The 26381-nt window shown below is 53.6% G+C and overlaps 10 protein-coding genes across 10 annotated transcripts; 4 read left to right on the forward strand and 6 right to left on the reverse strand.

Moving 5' to 3' along the window:
- Positions 1-175: 175 nt before the first annotated feature.
- Positions 176-1567, reverse strand: AYL99_08754 (hypothetical protein; the record flags this gene model as incomplete). Its single annotated transcript, XM_018840262.1, has 4 exons — positions 176-713; positions 767-1163; positions 1211-1378; positions 1441-1567. The coding sequence occupies 4 exons, from the start codon at positions 1565-1567 to the stop codon at positions 176-178; spliced, it is 1230 nt and encodes a 409-aa protein (XP_018690009.1).
- A 1272-nt stretch (positions 1568-2839) lies between these two features.
- AYL99_08755 (60S ribosomal protein L2-A) lies at positions 2840-3844 on the reverse strand (the record flags this gene model as incomplete). The annotated part of the gene is made up of 4 exons (XM_018840263.1): positions 2840-3063; positions 3123-3407; positions 3482-3688; positions 3796-3844. The coding sequence occupies 4 exons, from the start codon at positions 3842-3844 to the stop codon at positions 2840-2842; spliced, it is 765 nt and encodes a 254-aa protein (XP_018690010.1).
- Positions 3845-5539: 1695 nt separating this feature from the next.
- On the forward strand, positions 5540-7503 carry AYL99_08756 (hypothetical protein; the record flags this gene model as incomplete). Its single annotated transcript, XM_018840264.1, has 4 exons — positions 5540-5910; positions 5993-6122; positions 6175-6546; positions 6595-7503. 4 exons carry the CDS (start codon positions 5540-5542, stop codon positions 7501-7503), a joined length of 1782 nt encoding a protein of 593 aa, XP_018690011.1.
- A 1151-nt stretch (positions 7504-8654) lies between these two features.
- Positions 8655-11438, reverse strand: AYL99_08757 (hypothetical protein; the record flags this gene model as incomplete). The annotated part of the gene is made up of 1 exon (XM_018840265.1): positions 8655-11438. The coding sequence occupies one exon, from the start codon at positions 11436-11438 to the stop codon at positions 8655-8657; it is 2784 nt and encodes a 927-aa protein (XP_018690012.1).
- A 984-nt stretch (positions 11439-12422) lies between these two features.
- On the forward strand, positions 12423-13187 carry AYL99_08758 (hypothetical protein; the record flags this gene model as incomplete). The annotated part of the gene is made up of 1 exon (XM_018840266.1): positions 12423-13187. One exon carries the CDS (start codon positions 12423-12425, stop codon positions 13185-13187), a length of 765 nt encoding a protein of 254 aa, XP_018690013.1.
- Positions 13188-13644: 457 nt separating this feature from the next.
- AYL99_08759 (hypothetical protein) lies at positions 13645-14583 on the forward strand (the record flags this gene model as incomplete). The annotated part of the gene is made up of 1 exon (XM_018840267.1): positions 13645-14583. One exon carries the CDS (start codon positions 13645-13647, stop codon positions 14581-14583), a length of 939 nt encoding a protein of 312 aa, XP_018690014.1.
- Positions 14584-15011: 428 nt separating this feature from the next.
- AYL99_08760 (Cytokinesis protein sepA) lies at positions 15012-16973 on the reverse strand (the record flags this gene model as incomplete). Its single annotated transcript, XM_018840268.1, has 1 exon — positions 15012-16973. The coding sequence occupies one exon, from the start codon at positions 16971-16973 to the stop codon at positions 15012-15014; it is 1962 nt and encodes a 653-aa protein (XP_018690015.1).
- Positions 16974-17102: 129 nt separating this feature from the next.
- On the reverse strand, positions 17103-20417 carry AYL99_08761 (hypothetical protein; the record flags this gene model as incomplete). Its single annotated transcript, XM_018840269.1, has 1 exon — positions 17103-20417. The coding sequence occupies one exon, from the start codon at positions 20415-20417 to the stop codon at positions 17103-17105; it is 3315 nt and encodes a 1104-aa protein (XP_018690016.1).
- Positions 20418-21806: 1389 nt separating this feature from the next.
- On the forward strand, positions 21807-22538 carry AYL99_08762 (hypothetical protein; the record flags this gene model as incomplete). Its single annotated transcript, XM_018840270.1, has 2 exons — positions 21807-21935; positions 21993-22538. The coding sequence occupies 2 exons, from the start codon at positions 21807-21809 to the stop codon at positions 22536-22538; spliced, it is 675 nt and encodes a 224-aa protein (XP_018690017.1).
- Positions 22539-23464: 926 nt separating this feature from the next.
- Positions 23465-25638, reverse strand: AYL99_08763 (hypothetical protein; the record flags this gene model as incomplete). Its single annotated transcript, XM_018840271.1, has 3 exons — positions 23465-23732; positions 23784-23867; positions 23924-25638. 3 exons carry the CDS (start codon positions 25636-25638, stop codon positions 23465-23467), a joined length of 2067 nt encoding a protein of 688 aa, XP_018690018.1.
- Between the last annotated feature and the right edge of the window lie 743 nt (positions 25639-26381).

The following is a 26381-nucleotide window of genomic DNA, read 5'->3' on the forward strand; positions in this document are numbered from 1 at the left end:
TTCAATCACTGTATATGTATGTCATACAACGCCCGCTGGAATAATGCATATGATATTCTCGGGCCTGGGTCTAATCCTCGGTGTCTCGGTGTCTCTCTGTCTCTCTGGGGTGACCAGCGCCAGACTCCTTCTATCAATCCAGGCAGCCTTTATCATGTCCTCCGTACACCATCGTTCATGTGAGAACGGTTCTCTTTGCCGGGACAGGAGGAGGTGGGGGCTTCTTTGAGCGTGACGGAGGAGGTGGAGGCGGCACAGCACTCTTCTTGCCGCTTAGGAGGGTCACTGATTCACTGCCATGGGATGTTGCAGGAGACACAGATTGATCCCCGTAACCGCGGTCAGAACCACTGTTTGTGGATTCATCTGCAAAGATGTCCTGTTCATCTACACTTCGGAGTTGCGATCGGGCCGTTCGAATCATTAAAGAGTCGCTGGGGATGCGTGTCATGCCAGGCCTGGTGGCCGGGGACAGATCCCTGGCTGTATGGGAGTCATTGTACGTCGTGGCTCTGGCGTAGATCGGGCGTGCTGGCGAATATTCTGAAGTCGGCTGGTCAGCGAAACGCCCACTCCGATTCGACTTGATGGTCGGGCGCGCTTCGACCACTGCCGGTGTTTCTTCCGCGGGCTCAACAGTCTGAGTATATGACCGGACAGTGTTTGATCGTGACCGAGGATTGGGACGGCCACTACGGTTTGACAGTTGGGCCCTGCGCAGAATAGAGTTAGATCCGACCTTGTATTGGAGGAGGAGACGGCCTACCTGGCAGGCCACTGGCTCCTCAGTTGCAACAGTGCTTCTCTGCATTGATCGTGATACGCCAGTTCCGCGTCAAGGAACGCCGCAAGGTCCGCCACGCTCTCTGGGTCTGAGTCGCGGATTTCCTCCATCCGGCGCTGCACATCGTCGGCTGATTCTTCATATTTGGCCTTCTGAGTCCGCAGTTCCTCTTCGACGCGGAAATCCTCCTTCTTGGCCTTCTGCATCTTCGCCAGCGACGTATCATAAGCCAGTCGGCGCGTCTCAAGTCGTTTGCGGGCGGCCTGATATTCCTTCAGTTGGACCAAAGACCTTTCGAGAGACTCCAGCCAGGACGTGGTGGCGTTTGTGATGTAGGTCTCTTGTGTGCGCGCCAACCGTTCCTGTGTCCGGCCAAACACTGGGGAAATCAGCATACAGTTTTCCTTGCGACATGGCTATACCCACTGTTGAGACACTGGCCGTATTCTGAATCCGTCTCAAAGTCTTCACCGTGGGAAATCATGGTCCCGCCCATGTAAGCGATCGGAAGTGTTTTCTCCTTGCCCTCCACCTCGGATCGCTTGGAGATGGCTTTAATGTAGGCATTCATCGATCGCTGCATTTTCTCGAGGCCTGCAATCATCGCGATTAGCACCCATGTGCCTGGGGTTGTTCAGCAGGAGTGTGGCACGCACCCTCCTGACGGAGGCCCATCTCCAGCTCCAGGGCCTTGAAGTCGTCGGACACATTGGTCTTGACTTCGCCGCCCATCCGCTCTCCTGCCCATTGTTTAAACCGATCGAGTTTCTTGTTGACATTCATGGTTGGAAACGGCCGGTGACGGTGCTCGTGGGAGAGTCGTGGAGGGGTGCGAGAGGAGATTATAATAGCGAGTGAGAATGATGATGTTGGGGGGATCGATAAGAGAAGGTGCTACGTTGCGCTGTCTGTGTTTCGGTGGTGAGCAACGGAGGGATCGGATCGGACAGGACAGCGCGGTGTGGTCTAGTCTTGCAACTGGAATGCTGATGAGCAAGGGGGACGAAACAAAGTCTGGCGAGCAGCGTAGAGTAAATGAGGTCAGAATATAGAGGGAGAATAAACGACTGACTGCGCTTACAGCGTGGAACAAGAATCAGGCCCGGTGAGTGAATACTGGAGGATGAATTAAATCCCTGCCGTCCTCGTCTCGTCTCGTCTCGTCTCGGTGCCAATAATAATTAATGCAGCGACGCGCAAACCATGTGTTTCTGGCTCATAGAGTTCCGGGACCCCTTCAACTCTCTCAGTCCCCTCGCGGTTCAGGTGACAGAAAAGCCCAGAGCAGCCCAGAGCCAGTGGTTCCCAACAGCTGCCCCTGACTTCAAACTCTTCTGCGGGGGATTCGCCGTATGTGCCTCTGAAACAGTGCGCCACCAACTGAAATCATCGCTTGGCTTATCTACTCGAGGGCAAGAAAAGGCACACGTCCATGGTTCTAGCTATTCTCGCTGGGGGGCACAATTGCGGCATAATTTTAGTCGTCCCTAACCACGCCTGCTACCACGAGGAGCAGTATATCCTCGGGCCTTCCTTGCCGCCGAGCCCCGTCAGCATTGTCATGCATATGGCCTCTCATGTAAGCATGGCCGTCTGAGTTGCATATGAATTTTCTCGTGACGTGTCTGTTTAAAGAGAAAAAGGGGGGGAGGGGATTTGCAACAGTGACACGCCACGAGGTCCGCGCTTCGGCAGCTGTGCACTTTTACCAAAAGCAATAAAAGGGGGGATCGGCTTCAATCAAATACTCAGTTTCGGTCACGGTCTGTTTCTGGAGATGATAGCAATCTCCCGCGCTGGCACCCGTGCACATTCTTCCCGTCGTCTCAATCCGATCTTCATTGCGGATATGGCCACCACAACCTCAGGCTATCTAGCTGCAACTAGCACCTGCTCAATAGACAATGCGTCTATTGGCATTCTTTGGGCCGTCGGCGCCTTGGACCCTTTTCCACTTCCGTGTTGTGTGTGTTTTGGTGACGCACATGCCGTAAAAGAGCCCGTAACACAGTCCACGCCGTTTTCTGGAAGTCCCTCGTACAACAAATATCCTCTCTACTCCTTGGTCTTCTGGGTACCACGTAGCAGACCAGTCCTCCGGGCAGCAATAAGACCGGCTTTTTGACCTTGGGCGGCGTATCGTGAAATGGTAGAGGCCTTACCGATGTGCTGATGGTTACCACCACCGTGGGGATGGTCAACAGGGTTCATGGCAACACCACGAGTCTTGGGCCAGGAGTTGCGCTTGACGGCGAACTTGTGCTTGGCGCGGGAAGCCTCTGTATTCGCTGGTTAGCCCATTCCTCCCAGTCCACATAGAAGATAGCTGTGCACATACTGAGCATAGGCTTGTCAGTACGACCGCCACCAGCGACGATGCCGATCATCCCTCGAGCCGAACTGAGCACCACTTTCTTTGCACCACTGGGAAGCTTGACTCTGGTTTTTCCCTCATCTGGGTTGTGTCCGATCACAGTCACATAGTTGCCTGAAGTTCGTCCCAGCGCGCCTCGGTCACCGGTCTTCTCCTCCACATTCGACACGACTGTTCCTTCGGGCACGGCGCCCAAGGGGAGGATGTTGCCGACACTCAAGGCTGCATTCTTTCCGGCGTAGATGAATTCTGATAGTCACAGGCAGTCAGCCGTTGCACCAACTCGTGAGTCCGAGGACAAGAACAGGGGAGCGAAAACCTACGGCCAGTAAAGAGCCCCTCGTTCGCAATGAAGGTCTCGGTCTTGAGGCCATATTTGTAGGGGGAGCGGAACTGGACACGGGCGAGGGGTGCACCTCGACCCGGATCGTGAATGATTTCAGTCACAACGCCACGAATGTACCCATGACGCTCTGCATAATCGAGTTGTCGAAACTTGGCCGCTCCTTTTCTCAACCTGGTATGACTGGCTGTTGCGAGAGGTCAGCAAAGGGATGAAAACCCATTGAGCAAGAGTTTGTTGAGCGCAGAGCAGAGCAGAGATTCGGGGGGGCAGCGTGGACGAGGAGGCACTGACTGAAGATGGATCCGCGCCCTTTGCGCTGGTTCCGAATGACTCTACCCATGATGGCGTAGAGCTTGGAGGTAGTTGTCGACCGAACGTGGTTGTAGAGAGTTCGAGATGAAGAGGTGGACAGGGCGCAGGTTTCGTTTGTGTGCGCTTCAGCAAAAATCTTGGCATGGGACGGTGGGCGTACGGCGACGCAAAGGATGGGAATGACGCAGGTATTGGGCTAATACTATCAAGGACTACACGTGACGACTTGGCTCCCGCCCAGCCCGCCTCACTCCATCTTTGAACTCGAAGTCCAGCCCGCAACCGCCAACTTCATCCTCATCTTACCTCTGCCTCGTTGGAGTGATTTCCTCCATCTGCACAGATTGCAATCGTATGGGGGAACTCTGAAAGTACTCATGTGCTCTGCGTATGTCTGTCTCGTCTTCCCCTCTTCTCCAGAAAACCCTTTGTCGCAGCAATCATGTGAAAATATTGGAGTTTACAACTCTGCCTCATCAAGCAGAAAAGCTTGTTATATCATGATGCTGTTCAGTTCGGCATGGCGGCATATGTCGACAAGAAAGAGTTGTGGCTCGTGGTAAGTTCTTACCAAGCCTAGAACATTGGCGGCTTAGGTCCCCATTCTGCCATGCGTTGGCCGAGAGGTGCAGTGGCCCCAACGTCGGCGTGCTCGTCAACACCACGGTTGGGCAACAGCAAAGCGTCTATCGTATTCTTACACGGTACTAAACAAGACTCGTTACATACGAGGACTGGGTCAATCAAAATCGCCAGCCTCAAGACTCCAATGCAAACAGTTACTCCATCCTGCTGGCTCTCAAGGTGCCTATTCACAATTGGCCCCAGAAGCTCACTTGATGCGGATCGAACCAGAAGCACACGGTTGACTTCAGCTACATGCACAAGCCCAATCACAGTGTCACAAGATCCTTACTGTGACGAGATGTGTCAACATCGCACGCTGGGACTTTCTGATCATGGTCGGCACTGTTTCAATCTCAGACTATTTCAAATTGGTGAACACACGACACCATTTCTAACAGAATCTCCAGCAACAGTGTCAAGGCACGAACAGAATTTGAGCGCATCGTTGGACTGACAATGGGCAATGGAAACCCGGAGAACCCCGCGTCCTCTCGGGGAATGCTTGGTCTCAGCCAGAAATTTGAGGAAACGGCAAGAGATGCTGCAGCGGTCACCAAGGGAGTGAGACAGACGGACAATCGTCCCTCGGCAAGCACATCGACGGCACAAAGCGTTGTCAACAATGGTCGAAGCCTAGTGCATGGGAATGAATATGGATTGGGGCCGAACGGACGATCGCTGCAACGCAAGTCGAATTCAAAAGAGGCTGATTCGAACGCTTGGCAAGCTGGCGTCCCCCGAACCGCTGCTGTTAATGGTGACTGCTCCTCCAACAGTCAAGACACCACAAGTTGGCCAGAAGAAGGCAGGTGATTGGAGGCCGACTGGTGCTTCGGACTCAAGGATTCGCCAGCCTGGAGTGTGTGAAAGGGATGTCGTTGACAGCCAGTGCTGGGACACAGATGAAAAATGCAGTCATTGGCCGAGCAGCGCGTAACTTGCCCTCAACGCGCCAAGTCAATCAATCCATCAGACCGCTCCAGATTTTGTAGTTTCCCTTCCCTTTCCCTCCCCGTGCTCCTGCTGCGACACACCCGCCGTTCTGCACTGTAACTGCCTCACCCCTCCTGCGTGTTTCTTTCCTCTCCACCGAGCCATGGCCGACTCTGACTCTTCCTCGTTGTCTTCTGCTCCATCCTCCGACGATGAGGAAATGGCCCAGAAAATGGCGTTGAAGCCCTCGGGATTGGATCGATATTTCAAGCCGGCGCCCAAACCTGAAGCGACCCCCGAACCTCCCAAACGCGCACCCTCACCACCCCACGAGTATACTCTGGCCGATAACCCGGCGATTGCCTTCCTTGTTATGTTCAGGAGCCGATTTAGCGACGTGTTTCCCAAGTCCCTACCGAACTACGGGCCGCAGGACATTGAGAGAGGGGTGGCCGGAGAACTTCCCGACGAGCAAGTGGAGAGACTCTTGTGTGCGCTTTTAGGTCTTGTCTTGAACAGAAAGAAAGATGTCGAGTTAGTCTCCGCACACTGGACAACTTGCTGCCCAGCAGCGAGCCCCTACGCTGTCGCCTCCTGGATCTCTAACGCGAGCTAGACGCGGACACTATGGCCGGGCACTTGAAGATGCGCTCTCTACACATCACAGCCAATGGCCAACCGAGTGGAAGGGCGTTAATCCTATCCACGGAGGGAAAAATTTCAACAACATGAGCCCAGATGAACGAGTATGATTCGACCTTGACCCCGTTTATTATGCTTAGCTGACCAAAGGTTTAGCTGAGCCTGCTAAAAGCCCTTGCTCTCTGGTCTCTCAATTCCTCCGACGCCGTGCAGGCGCTCATCAAAGAGTCGTACAAGCAGACACGTCGGGACGACGACCGGAACCAGCCGCGCAGCGTTCAACCGTGGTTTTCAGACCAATATCGTCGAAAGTATTGGCTCATTGAGGGTCAAGATGACTCGCATTTTCGAATTTACAGAGAAAATGACGGCAAGACTGCAAAGACAAACACGTGGTTCAGCGTCGCTGGTTCAATTCCAGAGGTCATAGCCCTGGCAGACAAGTTCGCCGAAGAACACAGCTCCAATTCGAAAGTGATTAGCGACAAGCTAAGGGCAGCCATTCCGAGATTTGAGGCTGGTGAAGAGGTAGGTACTCTGCCGCGCATCCTTGATATGGACTGACAATTGCACTAGAAGCGCAAACGTCGCGACTACCGGCTCGCCCGCAAGGCCGCCTTCGCTCGACCAGAACCCGGCTTCTCACTATACGAGGGACGAACACGCGGAAAGAGAATGAGATATACATATTCAGACGAGGATGATGCGTCGGATGGACTCTCTAGCAAACGCTCCACACGTAATTCCGGTATCTCTACCCCCCTAGAGACCGGACCGACCGTGACCGCCAGTGGCAGGCAGGTCAAGTCGCGGGTGGGTGGTATGTATGGGGAAAGCATCTTGATTGACCAGCGCAAGGAGTTGGAAAGAGCAACGGGCGAAGGCCACTTCACAGAAACAAGTGACGACATGCCCACCACCATGCCGGCCTCGCGGAATGTAAGAACATCGAGGTCAGGAAGACAAGTTAAACCGACGAGACAGGGATATGCCGACGGCGGGGATTCGGACGAGAGCGACGAAGCCCAGTCATCAGGTAGAGAATGGAGTGGAAATGAAGACGAGCCAGACGAGTCAGAGCCGGACTTTGACGGGGAGGATGAAGGCGACGACGACGACGAGGATATGACTGATGAGGGCCTCGAACCAGACGAGGTGGAAGAAAGCTTGGTCGTGCAACTACGGTATCGAAAAGACGCTGAGAATGCTACGCCCACAACAACACAAGCTCCAACAGCACCACCTCCTTCCCATGCAACGAATGGAAATTCAGCTTCTATCAATGGTTTGCAACAAGTGCAAGCTGCGCCGAGGCCCCTTCAATCCCTAGGAGAAACGATGGATACGATTAATGTTGCCCCACGAAGCAATGGGCCCGATGGCAGCCATCCCAACTTCCTTAATGGTGTGAAGGTGACGGACCACGACTCTCCTCGACCACTCCCGGCAGTTCATATCCCGCTCCAGCCCATGGACATCTCTTAGCAGATACGGACGTCATTCCCTGGCTGTGAATGAAGCGAATGTGGCCAGTGTCGCGGAATGTTAGACAGAATCAATATAGCAGAAATCGAGCCTGTGAGACTTAACGAACGTACAGCCATTTGCGCAGAGAGTCTGGTGTGCAAATCGAGACAGTTTCGCCATCGTCAGAGCGAACTAGATGTAGCAAAGGAGATGGAAATGCCACATATTGGAGCATTGCCGTGGCATGACTCTGGAACGGGTTTCGCTTTACTAGGTATCATCAATTTATCTGTCCCTGAGGATGAATCGGGGGAACGTTTTAGACAGGCGTGGTTTCCTCTGCAACGGTTTCGTCTCCGTATTCTGCTGTTGTACGTACACACACACACTCTCTCTCTCTCTCTTTCGTCCCCCCCCCCCCCCCCCAACCTCTCCTGTGAAGTCCTCAGAGCCCAAGGTCTGATCGTCTCCACCACCCCGAAACAAGCTGATCAGGCTATTATTACAAGGGCCGAAGCGGAGTAAAGCCATGGAACACCACATCTCCTGGGGAAAAAGGATGAAGGACGCCGTCCATCCAGATCCAGTCTAGACATGTGCAGTGAGTGAGTGAGTGTATCACGGGCAAAACCGAGATCTGTCGAGTAGTTGTTGAGTTGATACAGATAACCCTGGCAATCAACCGTAAGTGACGGGTATAACAATTGTTATGCATCATCATCTCCGCTGAAAAGGGGGGGAACAACGACAAAACACAAGAGCTGGTACCAGCATGTCGATGGATTGATTCCATGAATAGTCCCGTCCCATGCCGCTCCGCTGGGGGGCGGTCCTCCTGTGGTCTCTCTATCTGAAACCTCCACAGACCAGTTTTACAACACCTTCCGCCGGGGTATGTCCCTTCGTCAATGCACCACCGCTGATATACACAAACACAACATCGTCGCAAGCTGATCCCAAGTAGACAACATGTAGGAGAACATATAAAACTATGCCCTGCAACTTTTAGAACCAGCTCTGCCGTCCGCGACCCTCTGGTTTAGATGATCTGTCTCAAGTCCGCAGCGGTCTGTTCCTCACCGGATCCTATCGAGCAAGATGGTCCTGACATTCACCGAGCGCATATATCGTACAGGTCGATCCGTTCCGACCCAGCCTCCACCGCGCCCTCAGGCCGTAGGCAACAAAAATCTCTCTCTCAATAATTCGTCCGCGCCAGGCCTCTTCTCGTGGTCAACCTCGAAGGTCTTCCCCATGAACTGCTTCGCATCCTCACTAGCATGTTCGGGAATAGTGGGTTTCTCGTTGTTACTTCCCACGGCAAACAGCGTCTGTAGCGTCGTCATTGAGGGGAAGGGGCGGGAGCCTGTGTACATCTCAACCACCAAACATCCAACTGACCAGATGTCCGACTTGATCGACTGTCCAGACTGGCGAACGACTTCAGGAGCCATCCAAAAGACGCTTCCTTGAAGAGATGTGCGCGTACCAGGCGCAGAATTCATGCCGTTGAAATTCGTCTTCTTGGACACCCCAAAGTCGGAGATTTTCACGGCACCGCGGTTGTCGACCAGAATGTTGGCGCCCTTGATGTCGCGGTGGATGATGTTACGAGCGTGTAGATAGGAGAGCCCCTCGAGAATTTGTCTAGTAAAGTTACGGATAAGGGGTTCTTGGAAGGTGTTGTACTGCTTCAGCATGCCGGCGATGGAGCCACCTGCAACATACTCGAGGAAAATGTTAAGGTGCTTTTCGTCCGACGAAGTACCCAAGTATTGAACGATATGCGGGTGGGACAGGCCTTGCAACAGTGTGATCTCTTGCTTCAACGCCGCAATCATGGCCGTCTTCTTCTTGTCGCCCTCCGTGCCTTTGGCCACGTTGGGCAATTCCACTTGCTTGACTGCCATCAATTCACCAGTCACAGCGTGGAGGGCCAGATAGACGCTGCCAAAAGAGCCTTCGCCGATCAAGTCGCCCTTCATCCAGTTGTTCTTGTCAAAGCTGTTTCCTTGAAGGAACGAGGTGAGTTCCTGATCTTCTTCCTCGCCATCCTCAGCAACGATAACTGACAGGCGTTCATTCATATTGTCAGTGTTCAAGGTGACCCCAGGACTTTCGTCAAAGTAGCTTGCTCGGACTGCTTCGGCCTGGGCAGCAGAATCAGAGCCGCTGTCAAACGATACGTATGACTTCCTGTTCGGCTCAATAGGAGATTCTTCCTGCAATGGGTGTAGCGTTGAAGAGGCGATTGAATCTCGGAATGACTGGTTCATAAGATTGAATCTACTCGACATTACAGATAGTGGTCGGGCTGTAGGAGCACGAGAGGTCATCCCGGTCTGGTACACCCAGGAGTCGGCGATGCTCGGGATGCTTGGTACCGGAGGAGCGTCCTTGAGACTGGAAGCCATGCTCACGTTACTCATCACGCTCAGGCGACTTTGTGCGCGACTCATGCGCTGTGAACGTCGGACAGATAATCTCATTGTCTTTTCGATATCCTCGCGCTGATGAGCAGGGAAATAAGTGGTCAACTCCTGCACAATCATCTCACTGGGAGGTCGTGCACCATAGAATGTACGGAGCTTCGTACTCTGGCTGCTCGGGACTCGAAGGTGTTGTTGAGCTTCCTGCCGGTCATATTCGTCTGCGGTGGCGATGACGTTCCGATTTCGATCTGTCGTGGTAACCGGGGAAATCGGGACTTGAATATTGTGCCAGGACTCGCCCGTGAGTTTCTGCAACTTGATTTGATTGCGCATGTTGTTCGTGCTCAGCGCATTGCTGTGGAGGACTTGCGATTCATCAGACGCGATTTTCGCAGCCTTGTGGAGTTCGTCGACGTCGGGAGGCCCGTCATTGATCTTCCTCAGGATCAACCTATTCCTCTCGGACCGCGTCGACTCATTACAAATTCTCATGAGTTCGCTGTCGCTTACTCGACGACAATTTGCCGGGTCTGGTTCGAGACCATTGAGGACATAGAAGCAATAATTACGAAAATGGGTTTCAGGAAGGTGGAGCTTTTTCAGCACCGTCGACGTGACATCGTCAGCCGTGCGACAAAACTTGATATTGACAACCTTCGTCTGGCCACCGTTGTGGATGATTTTGATGACGGGAGATCCCGACGGCAATCCACCTGGCGTCAGGCCATCGATGCTCGAATTCTGCCGGAGATGAGCTGCTCTTGTGGTTTGACTGGCAAGTTGCGGAGTTTCAGGTCGTCTGCCGGACGTGGAATTCGCTGACCCTGGTTGGCTAAAGTATCCGCCGCCAGAGGCGTTTCTTGCACCATCCATCGGGCTCTGCGCGTAACGATGGGACCTGAGGCCTGCACTGTGTACATCTGCCAAAGGCGAGCTCGGCCTCGATCCAACTTTGAATCCTGTGCTGGCCGAGTTGAAATTCTGCAGAACGGAGGAGTCGAGCTGGCGGGAGAAGCGCTTGGTGCTGCCGTTGTGAGACCTGGAACCGTGAGTACGAGGAGAGTCCGAGGACGAAGGGGTCCCGGCAATGCCATCCAAGATAGCTAGACTATCCCGGTTTCTCCTCGACCGTAGCAGGGACGACTTATTTCGCAGTTGTTTGATTGCAACATTGATTCGGACACGGTCACCGATTTTCTTGATCCCCATTTCTGACAGAATCTTTTGGTCACACTCCAGTAGACTCTCCCCCGTAAAGTTGTTCGCCTTGAAGAGAGGCTCATACTGTCCACAACGGATGGAGTGCAGCCATTCTCCAACCTTTTTCTCGTCCCATACCCGTATCGAGTCCAGCCCGTCATAGACATCGGAGAATTCAGAGTCCGTTGGGGAGGTAAAAAGGCCGTCTTGGAGAGCCATCGAAGTCATTTGGGTTCTGGTCGAGGACTCAGAGAAGTTGCGGACGGGGAGCTGCTGGCTGGTGCCAGTATTGGCGGTATATGGTGGCTTGGAAGCGAGCATATCCGCGTCAGTTGGTCCAACCCAAGTGTGTGATAATAAGGAGACGGAGGGAGACGTGCTCCTTCTCTAGCTAATGGTCGGCATCGGAGCGGAAGGGGGGAAAAGGCTCGCGGACAGACAAAGAACGAGCGGGCGCAAAGCGGTTTCAGTCAGGTGGAGGGTTGAATGAGACAATGCAGAGGACGTTGGAGGTGTTGAATAGAGCGGTTGATGGACGTAGGTGCTGGGACCCGTAGTCACTAGCGACCGTTGAGCAGTTAGAAAGGGAGGAAGAGACGTTGAGTTGAGGCTGCGCAGGTGAGTTAGAGATAGATGGTCAGATGCAAGGTGGATGACGAGTCCGGGCGGCTTTCAGACTGGCTTGGAGGTGGCACCGTCAAATCGAGGGTGTTCCTGGATCGTGGCTGCAGAACCTGAAACACACGATCGAAAACCAGCGAGAAGCACACAGAGGCTGAGGGAGTAGACACAAGAGGCGCTTGTAACATCAGGACGAAGCAGCCATGGAGAGACAGGGGAGTAGGTATGTGTATTCCGTAGGACTACTCGGTACACAGTAACAAATGAGAAGGGGCGGATCACGGGCCCATCGGAGGCACCAGGGGCGCCCAATCACCATCCAAGTGCCCGCCTACTGGCGCCCAGGGCCCAAACCTAGGCGTAGCCAGTGGCAGCCAGTGGGGATGGCACTGGCCCATTAGGCACCACTCTTTCCCTATTCAGACCTGGCTCCTCGCAGGCTGAGATCCAACCATCGCGGCCCGCTTCTCTTCCTGGCGCGCAGTCCGCAATGATTCCCTTCCCTCATCCATGTCATTGGTTCATGGCGGTCCCTTGCCATCGTCACTCCTGTGTCTCTCATCAATCAATCATGGCCTGAAAGCAGTGTCTAGGCATGTAAGGGAAAAGCCATCATCAGGAAGCGTGAGTAGGCTGATCAGCCAGACCCAGACACATCTCCATCAACTGCGAACTTACACCGCCATGGTCAAGCGATCACGCGAGTCATCGATCCTCTCGTCCAGCAGCGACACCGCCAATTCTGCGGCAGAAGAACCTCAATCTCCTCGTCCTGCAAAACTCAGTGTTGTAGCCACAGTCGCCGACCTGCCAGCCAAACCTGTCATGCAGTGTACTCTCCCGCCTCACCGGGAAACCCTGGACTTTGCTTCTATCGAAGATTTCGAGGTGCATTATGCCAAAGACCATTCCAATCGTTGTACCTCATGCGGCAAAAATTTCCCTACTGTTCATTTCCTAGCCCTGCACATCGACGAAAACCACAATACCTTCCGGGAAGCCCTGCAAGCCAAAGGTGAGAAGACATATGCTTGCTTTGTCGAGGACTGTGACAGAAAGTGTTCCACCCCACAGAAGCGACGTCTTCATCTGATTGACAAACATCTGTTCCCCAAGATCTACAACTTCCGCATTGTGGATACTGGTATCGACAAGTCGACCTCTATGCTCCACGAAAGTCGTCGGAGAAGAGTGTCAACCACCGCCGGCCAAATCACCTCCAGTGGCGGCCATCGAAGACAGCAATCCAGAACGGATAATACGCAAAATTCCGCCGGTGTCGCACCGAAGAGGAAGGAAGACCAGGAGAGAAGAGGAGGACCGAACCTTGAACCCAACAAGCATGTCTCGGATACCGCCATCACCGATCTTGAATCATCCTTGTCTGCCTTGCGATTCGTGCCACCTAGTGTTGCCAGCAGGCAGCGGAACAAGCCGCACCATGTATGAATGCTCCTCGGTGGAATCTCTCAGTCTGCTGACGACTGAACACGCCGGTCATTCCCCAACCCCCAATGTACGGGGGAATTGGAATATCGAGGCGCGTGGAACTGTCAGGCACACGAGACCCCTCACGAGGCTGAAGAGCATGCCGAAGCTTACAGCCGCAGTAACCTGGGAGACCAGTCCTTAACTCGACGGCATTGCCCATGGAGGCCGACGGAACTTGCATCTAAAAACTCCACCCAAGAACAAGATCGAATTCAACTTCCCCTCATCAAACATCCCGCAATTGATTCAGCCGCGGATGACTCTGGGCTGAGATTGGTGCGGGGATGATCTAAACAATGTCTGGACTCGAGCCGACGTGGTACGGATACTGGAGCTCTGCAACACAATTGTGCCACCTCAAGCACATTGCTCGGTGTCCTGATCTTCCAGGCATTGCAGATAAGCGACGGCCACTATGGCGACGGTGTCAGTTCATGCTCTGAGCACTGGCCACATCACAATTCCTGAACGATTTTTCGTGGTTCCAGCGGACCCCGTCGCGAAACGAACAGTACCTTCCTTGTCTTTCTTGGTTCAGCACAAGGATGTGCAAAGTGGAAAAGTCACACGAATTGTATTCGACCTGGGTATGAGACGGGACCTCAACCTCTACCCGACAGCCTTGACTATCCACCTCACCAACCGGCAACCTGTCTCTACGCACCCAGATGCGGTCGCTTCCCTGGCAGCTGGGGGCCTCCGCGTGAATGACATCGACTACGTGATATTCAGCCATGTGCATTACGATCACGTTGGACTTCCAAAGGATTTCGATGACGATAAGACAAAGTTCATTGTAGGCAATGGCGCTCTCGACCTCCTCAGCGGGAAGACGCAATACGATTTGGGGAAACATGCGGTTTTCGAACCAGATTTGCTCCCGCTAGAACGAACGATTGAGTTACCTCCTCCAGACGGTGATGGTGGGAACTCGCAATTCTCGTGGAACCCATTCGGAAAGTTTCCACATGCGATCGACTTCTTCAAGGACGGCAGCGTGTACATTGTCAATGCACCGGGGCACCTGCCCGGACATATCAATCTGTTGTGCAAAATCTCCAGCCAACCCTCGAAATATGTTTGCCTCGCTGGTGATTCATGCCACGATGTTCGCCTGCTGACGGGAGAGTGCGACATAGCGACATGGACGGACGAAACAGGGAGATACTGCTGCATGCATGTGGACATCCCCCAGTCCAAGGAGACTTTGGCTCGGCTGTACTCGGCCTCCAAGGAAGGCATCAAGGTAGAGGGAGAGGAGAAGCCGGCAGAGTTTGAAGTGATCTTTGCACATGACTTTGCGTGGGAGGAGAGGGCGATAAAGGAGAAGAAGTTCTGGCCCGGGAAACTATGATGTGATAGACCATCCAGGAATAGACAAGATGGGACTACAGACTACACGATACAGACAAGGATTTCGACTGGACCCGTCCCCCGCCACCTTCACTCGGTACAACATCAGAGAAACCAAATACTCGTCTGGGCCCGTTTCGTAACGATTAGAAGTGCCATGCTCAGTTTGCAGTGTCTCTCTCTCTCATTTCCGGCCGTTGATGGCGTGTTATAGCTACACAAGAATATTTCCCACCTTGATACTGGTCCAAACCCTAGCAAATGCCGTCCTCTTCGGAACAATTATTCTGCTGGGGGGTATCTTTTGCATGTAAGTAGAACAAGACTCGAGATGATAATGCTTCTCTTCCATCCAACTCAATCCTGGTACAATGGGTGGGTGTTGTGCCCCCCCTGTTCGGTTGGAACCCAACCTCATGCTCCTTTCGTCTATTCCTGAATCAAACCCTCTTCCCTCTTTTTCTCAGCCTCATCATCATCATCATCCGGCGTCGGACTGACGATTATCGCCGGTGGCGGCTGTGTGGCCACGGGACTCAAAGTGCCCCCAGATGATCGTTTGTCCTCCGTCGGGGAGGAGCCATCGTCGGCTCCGTCCTGGCCGCCCTTTTCATCCGTCTTCGGTTCGGTTGGTGATATTATAGATTCCTTTGCTACACTGCTGGTGCTCTGGTGTGCAGTTCGGCGTCTCATGCGTCGAGCTTTGCGTTCTTCGTCCGCTCCCTCACGCCTTCTCCGAACATCAAGCTCGTCGCCTGTGGAGGGAGCGGAACTTCTCATTTCCTGCAGAGCCCTCAGAGCCCGATCGGCGACGTCTTCACTTTCACTGACGTCTCCTCTGCCGCTCGTGCCGTCTGTGCTGAGATTGTCTTCGTTGGCTTTCTCCCCCAGACCACCGAGACCGCGACTCTCTTCCACCCCGTCTTTCACTTGGAGCTCGGGAAGTTGCTGGCCGCTGGCGACTCTTTGATCATGTCTCTCCTTTAGCCTCGCCCGTCTCCTTCGATCACGTTGATCTTTCACCTGCGGCGCTGCAGCTCGAAGCTTCTCAAGCAGGGTTTCCATAGCGCCATTAGCGGGTGGACTACCTGGTGTTTCCGCGCCGCTTGCTGCACCACTCACGTTGGCACTCGCCTGAGCCCTCTTCCGGGCCAGGCTTGCCTCGAGGCGTCGTTTGTTCTCTTCCATGACCATGTTCTTCTCACGCGACTTCTTCCACTCCGTGACGAAGCCACCCAGTTTGCTGAAGAAATCTCTGCGAGCGTTTTCGTCCTGATTGTCTTCGCCAAAATAGGTCATGATGTCGTCATATGTTCTTGACGCCTCGTCCAGGAAGAGCTGGAGTTGCTCTGCCTTTCGCCTTGCATCTTTCATAGACCTTTGTACGACTTGCGCAACACGATCTTGAGGATGAAACTTCTTAGGATCGCTCAAGTTGCCGGCATCGAGTGAAGACTGGACGTTCTTGATGTTGTCAATGTACTTCTTTGCGTCTTGCCGCAATTGGTCAACATTGAGTTTTGCGGCAGGGATAACGCCAGCGATGTCCTCCACAAACCCCTCCCATTGAGAATACTGATTGCGGACGATACGTTCAATAAGGTCGGCGAATGTGGTTTCATTTTTGTCATCCTTAACCATGCCCAGTCGTGCAAGAGAGCTGAGTTTGAAGCCCGAAGCTTGTTTGTTTGAATCGTTCATGTAGTTTCCGATGTCAAGAATGAGGGCTAAGACGCTCATGAGAGAGGTTGAGTCACGGATTGCTTCCGACACATTGACAACATCCTTCAGCTTGTTGGAAATGTCATCGTACTCTTGCTCATAACTGCGTGTCAGAGCGAGAGCTCGCATTCTCGCCTTCCAGTAATGATGCAATTCGTAAGCCGTCTGTAGGTAGATCTGGTCTTCTCTAGTCAACTCGGACGGGTCTTGCTCACGCTTCGAAGTCAAAGCATCAGGGCCGGTCCAGTCTTTGCTATAGGGCGCCATGAGCTTGGCGATGTTTTCGGGAATCGTGCAAAGGTCTTCTCTTTGCAGGAAATCCATAACCACATTGTTGTCTAGGACCTCCTTGTCGCAGTGAATGATCTTCCTCACTACCTCGTCAGCGGAATCGTTTTTGAACTTGGCCATGGAGACATGGAAATTCCTCATCATGTCACTGCTGATGATCTGCTTCTTGTCGTTCTTGCCCTTGCTGGCTGCTCCACCAATGATCTTGATCTCCTTGGCAATGAATAGCTTCTCAACCTCATCAAGAACACCCTTGCGTTGCAGTTCGCGGTACTTCTCTTCTCTGGACTCGGCATTCACGTTTTCTGCCCAGACAGTGACTTGAGGCGTATCAACTTTGTCCCAATGGAAGGCTTTGAGTTTCTTCTTGGGCCGCATGATAGGATTCTTAAGGACAGGCACAGTTACCACTGGTGACTGAGGTAAGAAATGCCCGTGCTGGGCTCCAGGTAGAGCGGGAGCGCCTGGGGGAGGAGGGGGTGGCGGGGGAATGGGCGGATAATGGACTCATAGGTAGGGAACCAGGAGGAGGCGGTGGAGGGGGAGGCGGGACCACCGGTAAAGCCTGGCATGGACGGAGTAGCAGGGGAGATTGGCATGCCTGGGAGAGGCGGAGGAGGTGGCGGGTGGCGGCGGCGGAGGTGCACCTGCTTCAAACCCGGGGATCAAAGCCGTAGACGCCGGATCTGATGGAGGAGGTGGAGGAGGAGGTGGCGGAGGCGGAGGCCCGTTGAACTTGGACTCCTCCGCTTGTCCCTCGTCAAGAGGAGTCCTAGGAGACTGGGACTCCAGGCTCGGGTGGGTTGGTCCAGTCGTGACACCAGCGTCATCTCCTTCCCCTGCCCCCTCGTCACTTTCGTCGTCGATCTTCTTGACCTTCGAAGCAAGCTCGTCCAGGAGGTTGCTTTGTTGATTTTGTTGCTCTGCACTGATCTTCGGCCTCTTGTACTCGACAAGTCGGGGCTTCTCAAAGATGACATCTTCCTCGAAATCCGAGTCCTGCTCCGCTTCTTCGCTGATCGCAAGAGCCTCCAATGCGGCTCTCCGAGGCCCTTTGTGAGCATTGCTACGGTGGACACTTCCCATAACACTATTGGTAAGGTGCCGTCGTGTCTGCTCCTGGAAATCGGCATCAACGACATCGTCCATCTTTTCGCGAAGCTCTCTGAGTCGATCGGAAGGTCCCGTCTGGCCCCAGACTTTGCCTTCCAATTTGAATTGGGTTTTGGTGCGCTCCAGGTTGCGCTCCAGCCGCTCCATCAACTTCTCACGATCCAAAATGCCTGCCAATTGAGCGGGATCTTGAGGTGCAGAACCCTCTTTGGCAGCCCGAGAAGCTGCAACATCTTGGGCATCCCGAAGCATGAGATACAGCTCGCGCGTCTCCAACTCATTGCGTTGCAGTTCCTGGGCCCTTATTCGTTGGAGCTCGGCAACCTCTGATTTCAAGGACTCTGCCTGCCTAGACTGCATTTCGATGATGCCGGCTTGCTCTTCAATCTGTTTCTGCAGTTTCTTCACCAAGCCATTGGCTCCCATGGCAATCTGCGCTGCCATTTCATCTCTTTCAGCAAGGGCAGCTTCGGCAATCTGTCTCGACTCGGTGGCTTCGTCAAAAGCGATTCGGGCCTCATCATCAGTATGCAGTCGATCCAGCAAGCTCTGAACGGTAAAGTTCAAGCTCTGCTTGAGATCCATGTCCGGTAACCGCCGGTCCATGGCCACATAGCTGAGCATGGAATCCACGAGCTGAAACATTCTCAGCCGTTCGTCGGCGTTGTTCTCTCTAAGTAACAACATATGCTGCATAGCCGAGATGAAGTAGTCTTGGGTTCTTGTGCCGTGAACTTTCGACATGATGGCGTCTGTGATTTGCATCGGATCCGTCATGTCCTTGACCTCTCCTTCAATGCTCTCGACCATGCTGCTTCCCTCGCGTTGTAGCAGATCCTCGTAGTCGATCGCCTCGTTTTCGCGGAACTTCGCAATCTGTTTGTCAATTACGTCGTATTGAAAAGACTCCATCTTCACCAGTATCCGCTTGATACCACAGGCAATGAATTGGGCCCTGATATGGCATCGTAATTGTAGGTCCCGGTCGGGAGCATCCACCAACATGTTGATGAGGACAAGTGTGGCGACAGCATATTCCATGAGAAGATTTTCCATACCGATGCCACCACTCCGGACCTCTTCACTGGCACCTACAAGGCTGCCCATTTTCCCTCGGCCATCAATGGTAACTTCCACAATGCGCATCCAGGCGTCAAACCGACCGTTCTCACTCATCTGATTCTTGACAAAGTCCATGGCTTGTAGGACTTTGAGATGGCCTTGGCCTTGATCCCAATGGCAAAGGAAGGTCAAGACTTCGCTGACCAGCTTCCTCGTCGTCAACCGAGGAGAAATGAGACACGTCGCGAGAGCAACAGGGATCTGCTCATGCTTCAAAGCGTCATCAGCGCCGTATTTGTTGTTCATCAACGCCTTTAGACATTTGACAATGTCATACTCCCGGTCCAAGTCCTTGTCGGCTGAAGCGACAGAGCTGACGGGCGTCGGGCCACTGGCTGTACGTCGGTTGATCTTCATCAGGACACTGGTAAGGGCGATTTGACCCTGTGCTTCAATAAACGCCTTGACCCAACTGATAGGTTGCGTCCGTAGACTGACGCTCAGACTTTGCAGCTGTTTGGACGTGATGCTGTTATCCAAAATCCTTTTCACATACCACTCGGGAGTGCCCTCGACGTCTTTAGATACTGGCCCATCGATAGCTCCTGTCTGCCTTGCTTGTTGCCTCCTCTTCTGCTCCCCTTGCCACTCCGTCAACTTGTCTTGATGCACAAGAGTCCATTTCTTTGCGGGCGCATATGCCATCATTTGCCGCCTGGCTTGCTCGGGCAGGTTTTGCCAACCCCGTTTGTGCATCAACTGCAGAAACAATTTTTCGATTTCTGCATCACTTTGGGGTTTCGGTAGGTAAAACCCAGCTGGCGTAAAGGAAGTGGTCGAACTGAAGGGGGAGGCTTGCTGAGTAGGCCAACCCGAATGCGAGCTAATCTTCGAAAGTCTGGAATGGGTGGGAGAAAGTACAGTGACAGACGAGTCAGAATCTTGCCGAGAAGGCATTGCCGTTCGCGACGAATTGTCCGAGGAAAATAGACTAGAACCTCTTGTGGCTGTGGAAGCACTCGACTTTATGCTGGCACCGTCAAAAGACCTCCTGTGTCCCGATCCCGAATATGAATCGCTCGTCGATACCGAGTCGTAGGTGCCATGTTGTGGACCATTGCTGCTCCCAGGTCGACCCCATTGTTGATATTTTGTGCCTCGATCCCCAGCTTGACTGGATGCCATTGTGATCCCGGTTGCACTTGACGGCTGCGGAGGCGGACGAGGCCCGCCTGGGTGCGATGATCCGTTCGATATTCCATTGATGGCAGGGTATTGATGAAAATCAGAACCCCTCGCAAGTTGATACGGTTGAGGCTCTTTCCGGGTCGGTACTTGGTCGTCTCGAGGGAGGTAATCCACCGTCACCGGTGCTTGTCCGCCTGCCGTGGTGGCAGAATACGGGATGGAGGTGATGACACCAGCGGTCATGGCCAGACCTAGATTATCAGCATCCTGGCCATCGTTGGAAGCCACCGACTCTCTCTTCGAATGACGCGAGCCCCAGGAGCCGTTCGTGTGGGAGGAATCGAGACTGCCGCCTCCTTCGTGTCGACTATCGGATTTGGCGTCCCGGTTGCGTCTGAAGAAACCTTTGCCCGCGGACGACTGTCTTGTGGTCTTGTCGTTCTGGATTATCTGGGGCATACTCGGTGGCGCGCAGGCAGCCCAACAGGACGCATGTGTACCTAGATGCAGTCGTTATTGCCCCAACAGGGGAAGTCCACCTCTTGGAGACTTTTCTCTCCCTCTTTCCCAATAACCCTGATTCTGTGACGCTCTCGGATTCGGCTGCGGGTGGCGGGGATTTATCCTTGCATGATGCCCTGCACTTTTCTGACCCTGATACACCTAGTTCCAACACAAGAGATTTCTGGTTTGGTAACGCGGAAAGCACGTGTTCTGGCCAAAATCGTCGCACGGTGTCGTTGAACAAAGAGGAGACAAGGGTCGTTCAGCTGGCTGAGGCGGTAAACAATCGGGCGTGAGTGCAGACGATGAAACGGCGTATTTATTGGCTGCGGGCGTCAGCGAGCGCTATAACCAAGTGACCGAGGGCGAAAAGAAAAAGGCGAAAATAAAGCGAGAGAGGAAACGCAGGCTCTCAAACAAAGACGACGGGCGCTTTGACACGCCGCTCAGGTTGGCGGCGGCGTTTGTCGAGGAAGTTTCGCGAGGGCAAGAATGGTAGTGGTGGTGATGATGGAGGACAGTTCAAATGTGCCAGCATCCCCGTCAGGTGTGCATCGCAATGCCCGGACCCGTCCAAGAGCCACCCAGCAAATGAGGGATCTCAAGTTGTCCTTGCTTTTTAGGCGTTGTGGGTTACTTTGGTGGGCGCCACAGGTGGCCCGGTACCTTCCTGCCAGGGGTTCAATCAACAGTCTTTGGCGGCGTTCTTGGGGCCCTGGATTGCTTAAGCGGCTGCAGCGGCGGCGCCAGGGACCAATGGGCTTGGTCAACGGCTGCCCCCAGTAAGGTGCCGGTAGGGAGCACGCCCACTAGAAGCCCACTGCACCTTGGATCGGCACCCACTAACAACCAAACTGCGTTGCCATCCCTTTCGCCCAATCCGCAGCTAAACCAATCTCAACTCCTGTCCATGCACGCGATACACCATGCCAACACGCTGACGATAGGCACGGAGTACTGTGCAGTGCCCCCATCTCTGATCACGTTCGCGTTCTATCCTCGGAATCCTTTGCTACCCGTGCTCCGGAATCTCGACTCCCGAAGTTTGACACTTACCACTTGGTCCCTGCTGTTGCAACTGTTGTAGACAACAACACCCACTGCGTACGAGCAGCAAACAACGGTCAGGATCGGACAAGTGTCCCAGGTGCCCGCTCGATTCGCCTCCGACCTGACGAACGGCCCCTCCTGACCGCGGTCTGGACACCAAGCTTGCCAGATTTGGCTGCGGCTAATCTCACGACGGGCACTATACTCGAGCGCCTCATTTCATACCGTTCCGTATATATCGCAGCTTTCTGCACCCCCTCACGTCTCCCTGCCGCCGAGTATGGCGGCGTGAAAATGGGCTCCGACTTCAGGCGCTCGCTGCCCAGCACCCTCGTCGGGACTGAAGACGCACCGCCAGCTCCCGTCAGCACCACAGTCGCCAGCAGCGCCATGGCTGGGTCGGGGTTCATGAACTTCGCCAGGGTACGAGTCTCTTCTCAAATCAAACGTGAATTTTGGCAGGGCTGACCAGTGATATAGACGATTTTGCTTCCTCTCTTCATTTCCCTGGTCCTCTATCTCGTGGTATTCTACGCCTTACTACCTCTCTATCGCCGCCATCGAGCTCGTTATGCGCAATATCTCCCTCTGCCGCTCCAATCCGCCCAATCAGTTTCTGTTCTCAACTTACTAGTACCTCCTATTGTACGCCACTCACTGCCAACATTCGTCACCGGACTCTTTATGTTCACTATACGACGGTTTCGGTTCTCGCGCGGTCGATCCAGCAGCATCGTCAGCGCGGACGAGGGAACACTCTTTGATGAAGAGTCGGGCGAGGCGATGGTGGGGTTCGACGCCCAGGAGCGAAACCGGAGACGGGATGCCATGGAGAGGCAAGTCTCCAACATGGATGCCGCCACCAGGACTGTGAGTCGCGGCGGGGGTGTGGGAGGGGGACCTGAGTCGGATTCGAACCGACGACTAAGCCGAGAATTGGAAGAAGTATTTCGTGATGATTCCGATGAGGACGACGAATACGACCCTGTAGTTCTTGGAGGGCGAAGCAGTAATGCTAGGACATGAGCAGGACCACGATACCACGAGCAAACTTCCATTGAGGGTAGAAGACGGCCACCAACGTTACTTTTCGGACTTTTGAGATGCTCTGTGTATGGGGGACGAGCGGATTGTGCCTGGCTCTAAAGTCAACGACATTATCAAGGTCCTCATTGTCCAAACGGCCTATTTCCCCCCAAAAGGCGTCGCGTATTCGGAAAAGTCTGTTCCTTTCTGGGGACAGTGATCACGCTTTTGAGATTGTCATTTCGATGGCCTGCCGGTTAAGGAGGGACATCAAGCAGAAATGTAAACGTGGAGATTTCAAAGACTAGCTATTATAGACTAAGCTACGAGCCTAGAGGAAGGAGAGCCGTGGACTTCCCCAGCTTGTCGTGACCCCGTTCCCAAGCTTGCCTTCTAGAGCTGTGCAGAGCTCATAGTAGCACCAACAAAATCTCCAAACTTCTACAAAACAGTGTTTGAATACTGAGTGGGGGAAATATGAATAAAAGCAATGCAGATGAACAGAATATTTCGACGCATGAAAGCATTGTTTTTGTCCTCCTTTTGATAGGACAGATGAAACATAAAAATAAATGCGGCTATATGTACAGTTGATCCAACAGATTCCCAAAGCTCAAGTCCACTTCGTAGATGACAAGATATATCGATCCTCCATCTCGAGCACAGGACAAGGAACAAAATACAAGGGGAAGAATGCCACCCATTCAGCTTCCTGCTGAGGGTGGTGTCCAACATCAAAAGGCTTCACCAACACATCCGACCCCTCGTAAACTCCCATATGCATCGAGCTCCGGTTCGTCATGCGCGTGATCCCGTTTTCTTTCCAGGAATCCACGGGGCTTGCTGTAAAACACTAATAGCATAAAATTTCCTTTTCCGTTCTCGCAGGTGAATCATTCAGCTGTTGCAAAATGCATGTCTCAGGTCTACATGTTTTGCAGCATCGAAGGTTGGACAAGCTGACTGGGGGCCATCATAGGCTGCGAAGCCATTGGTTGCATGACGAGTGTCGAGGGAGGAGGCATAGACATGGCCATCATGCCAGACACGCTGGTGGGGCGGGTAACTTCATCTGGGGACGAGAGCTCGTCCATGGAGCCGAAATCATTCTCCTCGGCCTCCATCTCCATCTCTTCTTCGCTGGTCACGGGAGCAGGTTGACCATCTTGTTGAGATTCATGAGTGCGGCGGTGTCTGCGTGCGGTCAGTTTTAACCCAGGAGACCCGAGCATCGCGTGGACTTACTGGGCCAGATTGTCGGACCGTGAAAACGCTTTATTGCAGTAAGGGCACACATAGGGACGTTCCTGAGTGTGAGTTCTCACATGTCTAAGCAACCCACGTCAGTAAGCGCCAAGCAAGATATCAGGGGCTCTCAGGCATACCGCTTGAGGTGTTCAAGGCGCTTAAAAAGCCGCCCGCAGCTGGGGATTGGGCATGAATGGGATTTGTAGGGTACACCAAGCTCCATCATGGTTGCACTTCGTGCTCTGCGCACCGGACCTGGTCTCTCTAATCGGACTGCAGGGCTAGCTTGCAGCGAGTGGGTGTGCATGTCGTCCCCCACGAAACTAGGCATGGGTTCAGTGCTAGCCGACATTCCGTAGGAATGTGTTGGGTCCTCTTCGAGACTCGGGAGCGGTGTGCTTCGTCGAGAGAAATCAGTAAGATGGTCGCGATTGACAACCGAGGACGCATAGCTGTGTGCAAGACCAGGAGGAGACTGGTCGCCGGACTCATCGCCCTCTGCAATAGGCAGAACAGAGCTCGACATGGACCGGCGAAGATCGCTAGGCCTTTGAGGGAGATGCGCCTTCATTCCGTGAGTGACTTGAGCAACGGCATTGGCAGCCACCGCATTCATGATCGACGACGGGATTGACGAGCGCCGCCTCCTTGCCTTGTACGTCGGAGACCCTTCAATCACCGAGTAGACATTGGTGGGGGGAAACGGTCGTGGGGCAGTTATGTGCAGTGGTCCTGCAAGAGTAGAAGGGGGCAACGAAGCCATTGGATTGTAGGTCGGCATCGGCTGCATCTCTGGGATGGCAGAGTAGAGGCCCGTATCCTCGTTGGCAATATATGCAGGCTCAGCGCCAGGCATGGCATGTTGTGGTGGCGTAATGGGCTCATATGACAGGCCGCGAGTGCTGTAGTCCTCAAAGTGCGACGACACGAATGAAGGAGCTGGAGAATACTCCATGTATGCGGGCATAGAGGCATGGCGAATGTGGGCGCGGTCGTATGCAACCTGAGAGAAATCCTGCTCTCGAGACATCGCCGTGGTGGAAAGGGGGGTTGGGAGGTTGTTTTGCATGCCCATGCTAGTATACAGGGTCTGCGGTTGCTCCTGGGAGCGTGGCATCTGAGGGACCATTGGAGGAGGCATTGAATCCGTTGCACGAAGGACTGGCGAAGGAGGCTGTGAATAGTTCACATTTGCATTGGCGGTTGCAAACGACGACGAGCTGGCTTGCTGGGCCTTTGTAAGCTGTTCAAACAGCGACTGCGATGAATCGAACTCGAATGAAAGCGCTGGCTCGGCCACTGCCTTGGTTGTCGCTTCCTGGCCCATCTTCTCTCGCTTGAGGTCTCTCTCCAGAGCATCGAGAAACAGGCGGTCATGGGGTACGCTGTACCAGTAAAAGACCTTCTGTTTCTTCTGTGTCCGGATGCAGTTGTTCTTGTACAAGAAGTCCAAAAATGGACTCTTGGGTTCCTCCAGAGAAGCATCTGTGCCTGACTTCAGGTTGCGCAGGTCGGAGAAAATCCCCTCCTCGAACTTCTTCGGATTCTTGACCGGCCGGCCGAACGCTTGGAAACGGAAGGAGAGGCATCTCACAATGTCGGTGCCGGAGATGTGAAACAGGTTGTTCCATAGTACGCAGGAAACGTATTCACCTGTGGGGAGGAGAAATCTGCGGATGAGAGAATCGGGACTCCAGTCCACTGGCGCAGAAATGAGAAAGTATTTGAGGTTGTCCACTTGCTGCAGGGCGACTTGCGCATCCTGGGGCAAGCTCTGTTGTGCCTCGTTTGAGAGCATAAAGGTCTCTGGCTTCTGAGGTTGGGCCATTGGCGCACCGCTTGAGGGAAACATGGTGGTTGGAGGAACAAATCGTCGACGCTATCCAGGTGTCGACGGAAACGGGCCGGAGGGGTGGTGAGCTGCCTTCACTAACTCGCAGTGAATATCGTTGCTCAGCGCATGCAATATAGTATATCAAAAGTCTATCTTCTTGTTCAACTGGAGATAAGTGGTAGCTTTTTTGCTTCGCCGCAAAGGAGGCCCCGGCTGCGGAGGGAAAGGACGGTTGGGCGCTGGATTGAACCACAAGCAATTGAGCAGCAGGAGGATTGCGACGTGTATAGCGAATGTGTCGATGATGTAAATGGAGTCAGTGCGAGAGACCAGCTTCGCAAAACGTCCAGACGTGGTAGAGCTCCTGTCTCGAGTTCGTGGGAAGCGAGTACAGGTGAAACGAAAGTGGGTTAAGGAGAGAAGCTAGTCTCTCAAAAAGTCCTCAGAGCACGGCCGAGTACAGGAAGTGAAGGTTGACAAGGAAGAAGGACTGAGAGGATGCTGTAGCAATGAAACAAATCGAGGAGTGATAAAGGTGCAGAGGGAATAAGAGGTGGAAGAGGGAAAAGGGTACAGAGGGAGAGTCGAAGGGTGAGACCGGGACCAGCGAGGAAGCGAGAGACAGACACGACCGAGCAGTGAGGAGGAGGAAAAAGAGACAGGCTGCGGGCGCGGATAAAAGCTGTGGGCGCTGGGTCTCTAATACTAGTCCCCTAGTTCCCTAAGGCGCGGTCCCCGCTAATCCTTTTTCCCCGCTAGCT

The sequence above is a fragment of the Fonsecaea erecta genome (genome assembly GCF_001651985.1).
Source record: "Fonsecaea erecta strain CBS 125763 chromosome Unknown Scaff8, whole genome shotgun sequence".
NCBI classification, from domain to species: Eukaryota; Fungi; Ascomycota; class Eurotiomycetes; order Chaetothyriales; family Herpotrichiellaceae; genus Fonsecaea; species Fonsecaea erecta.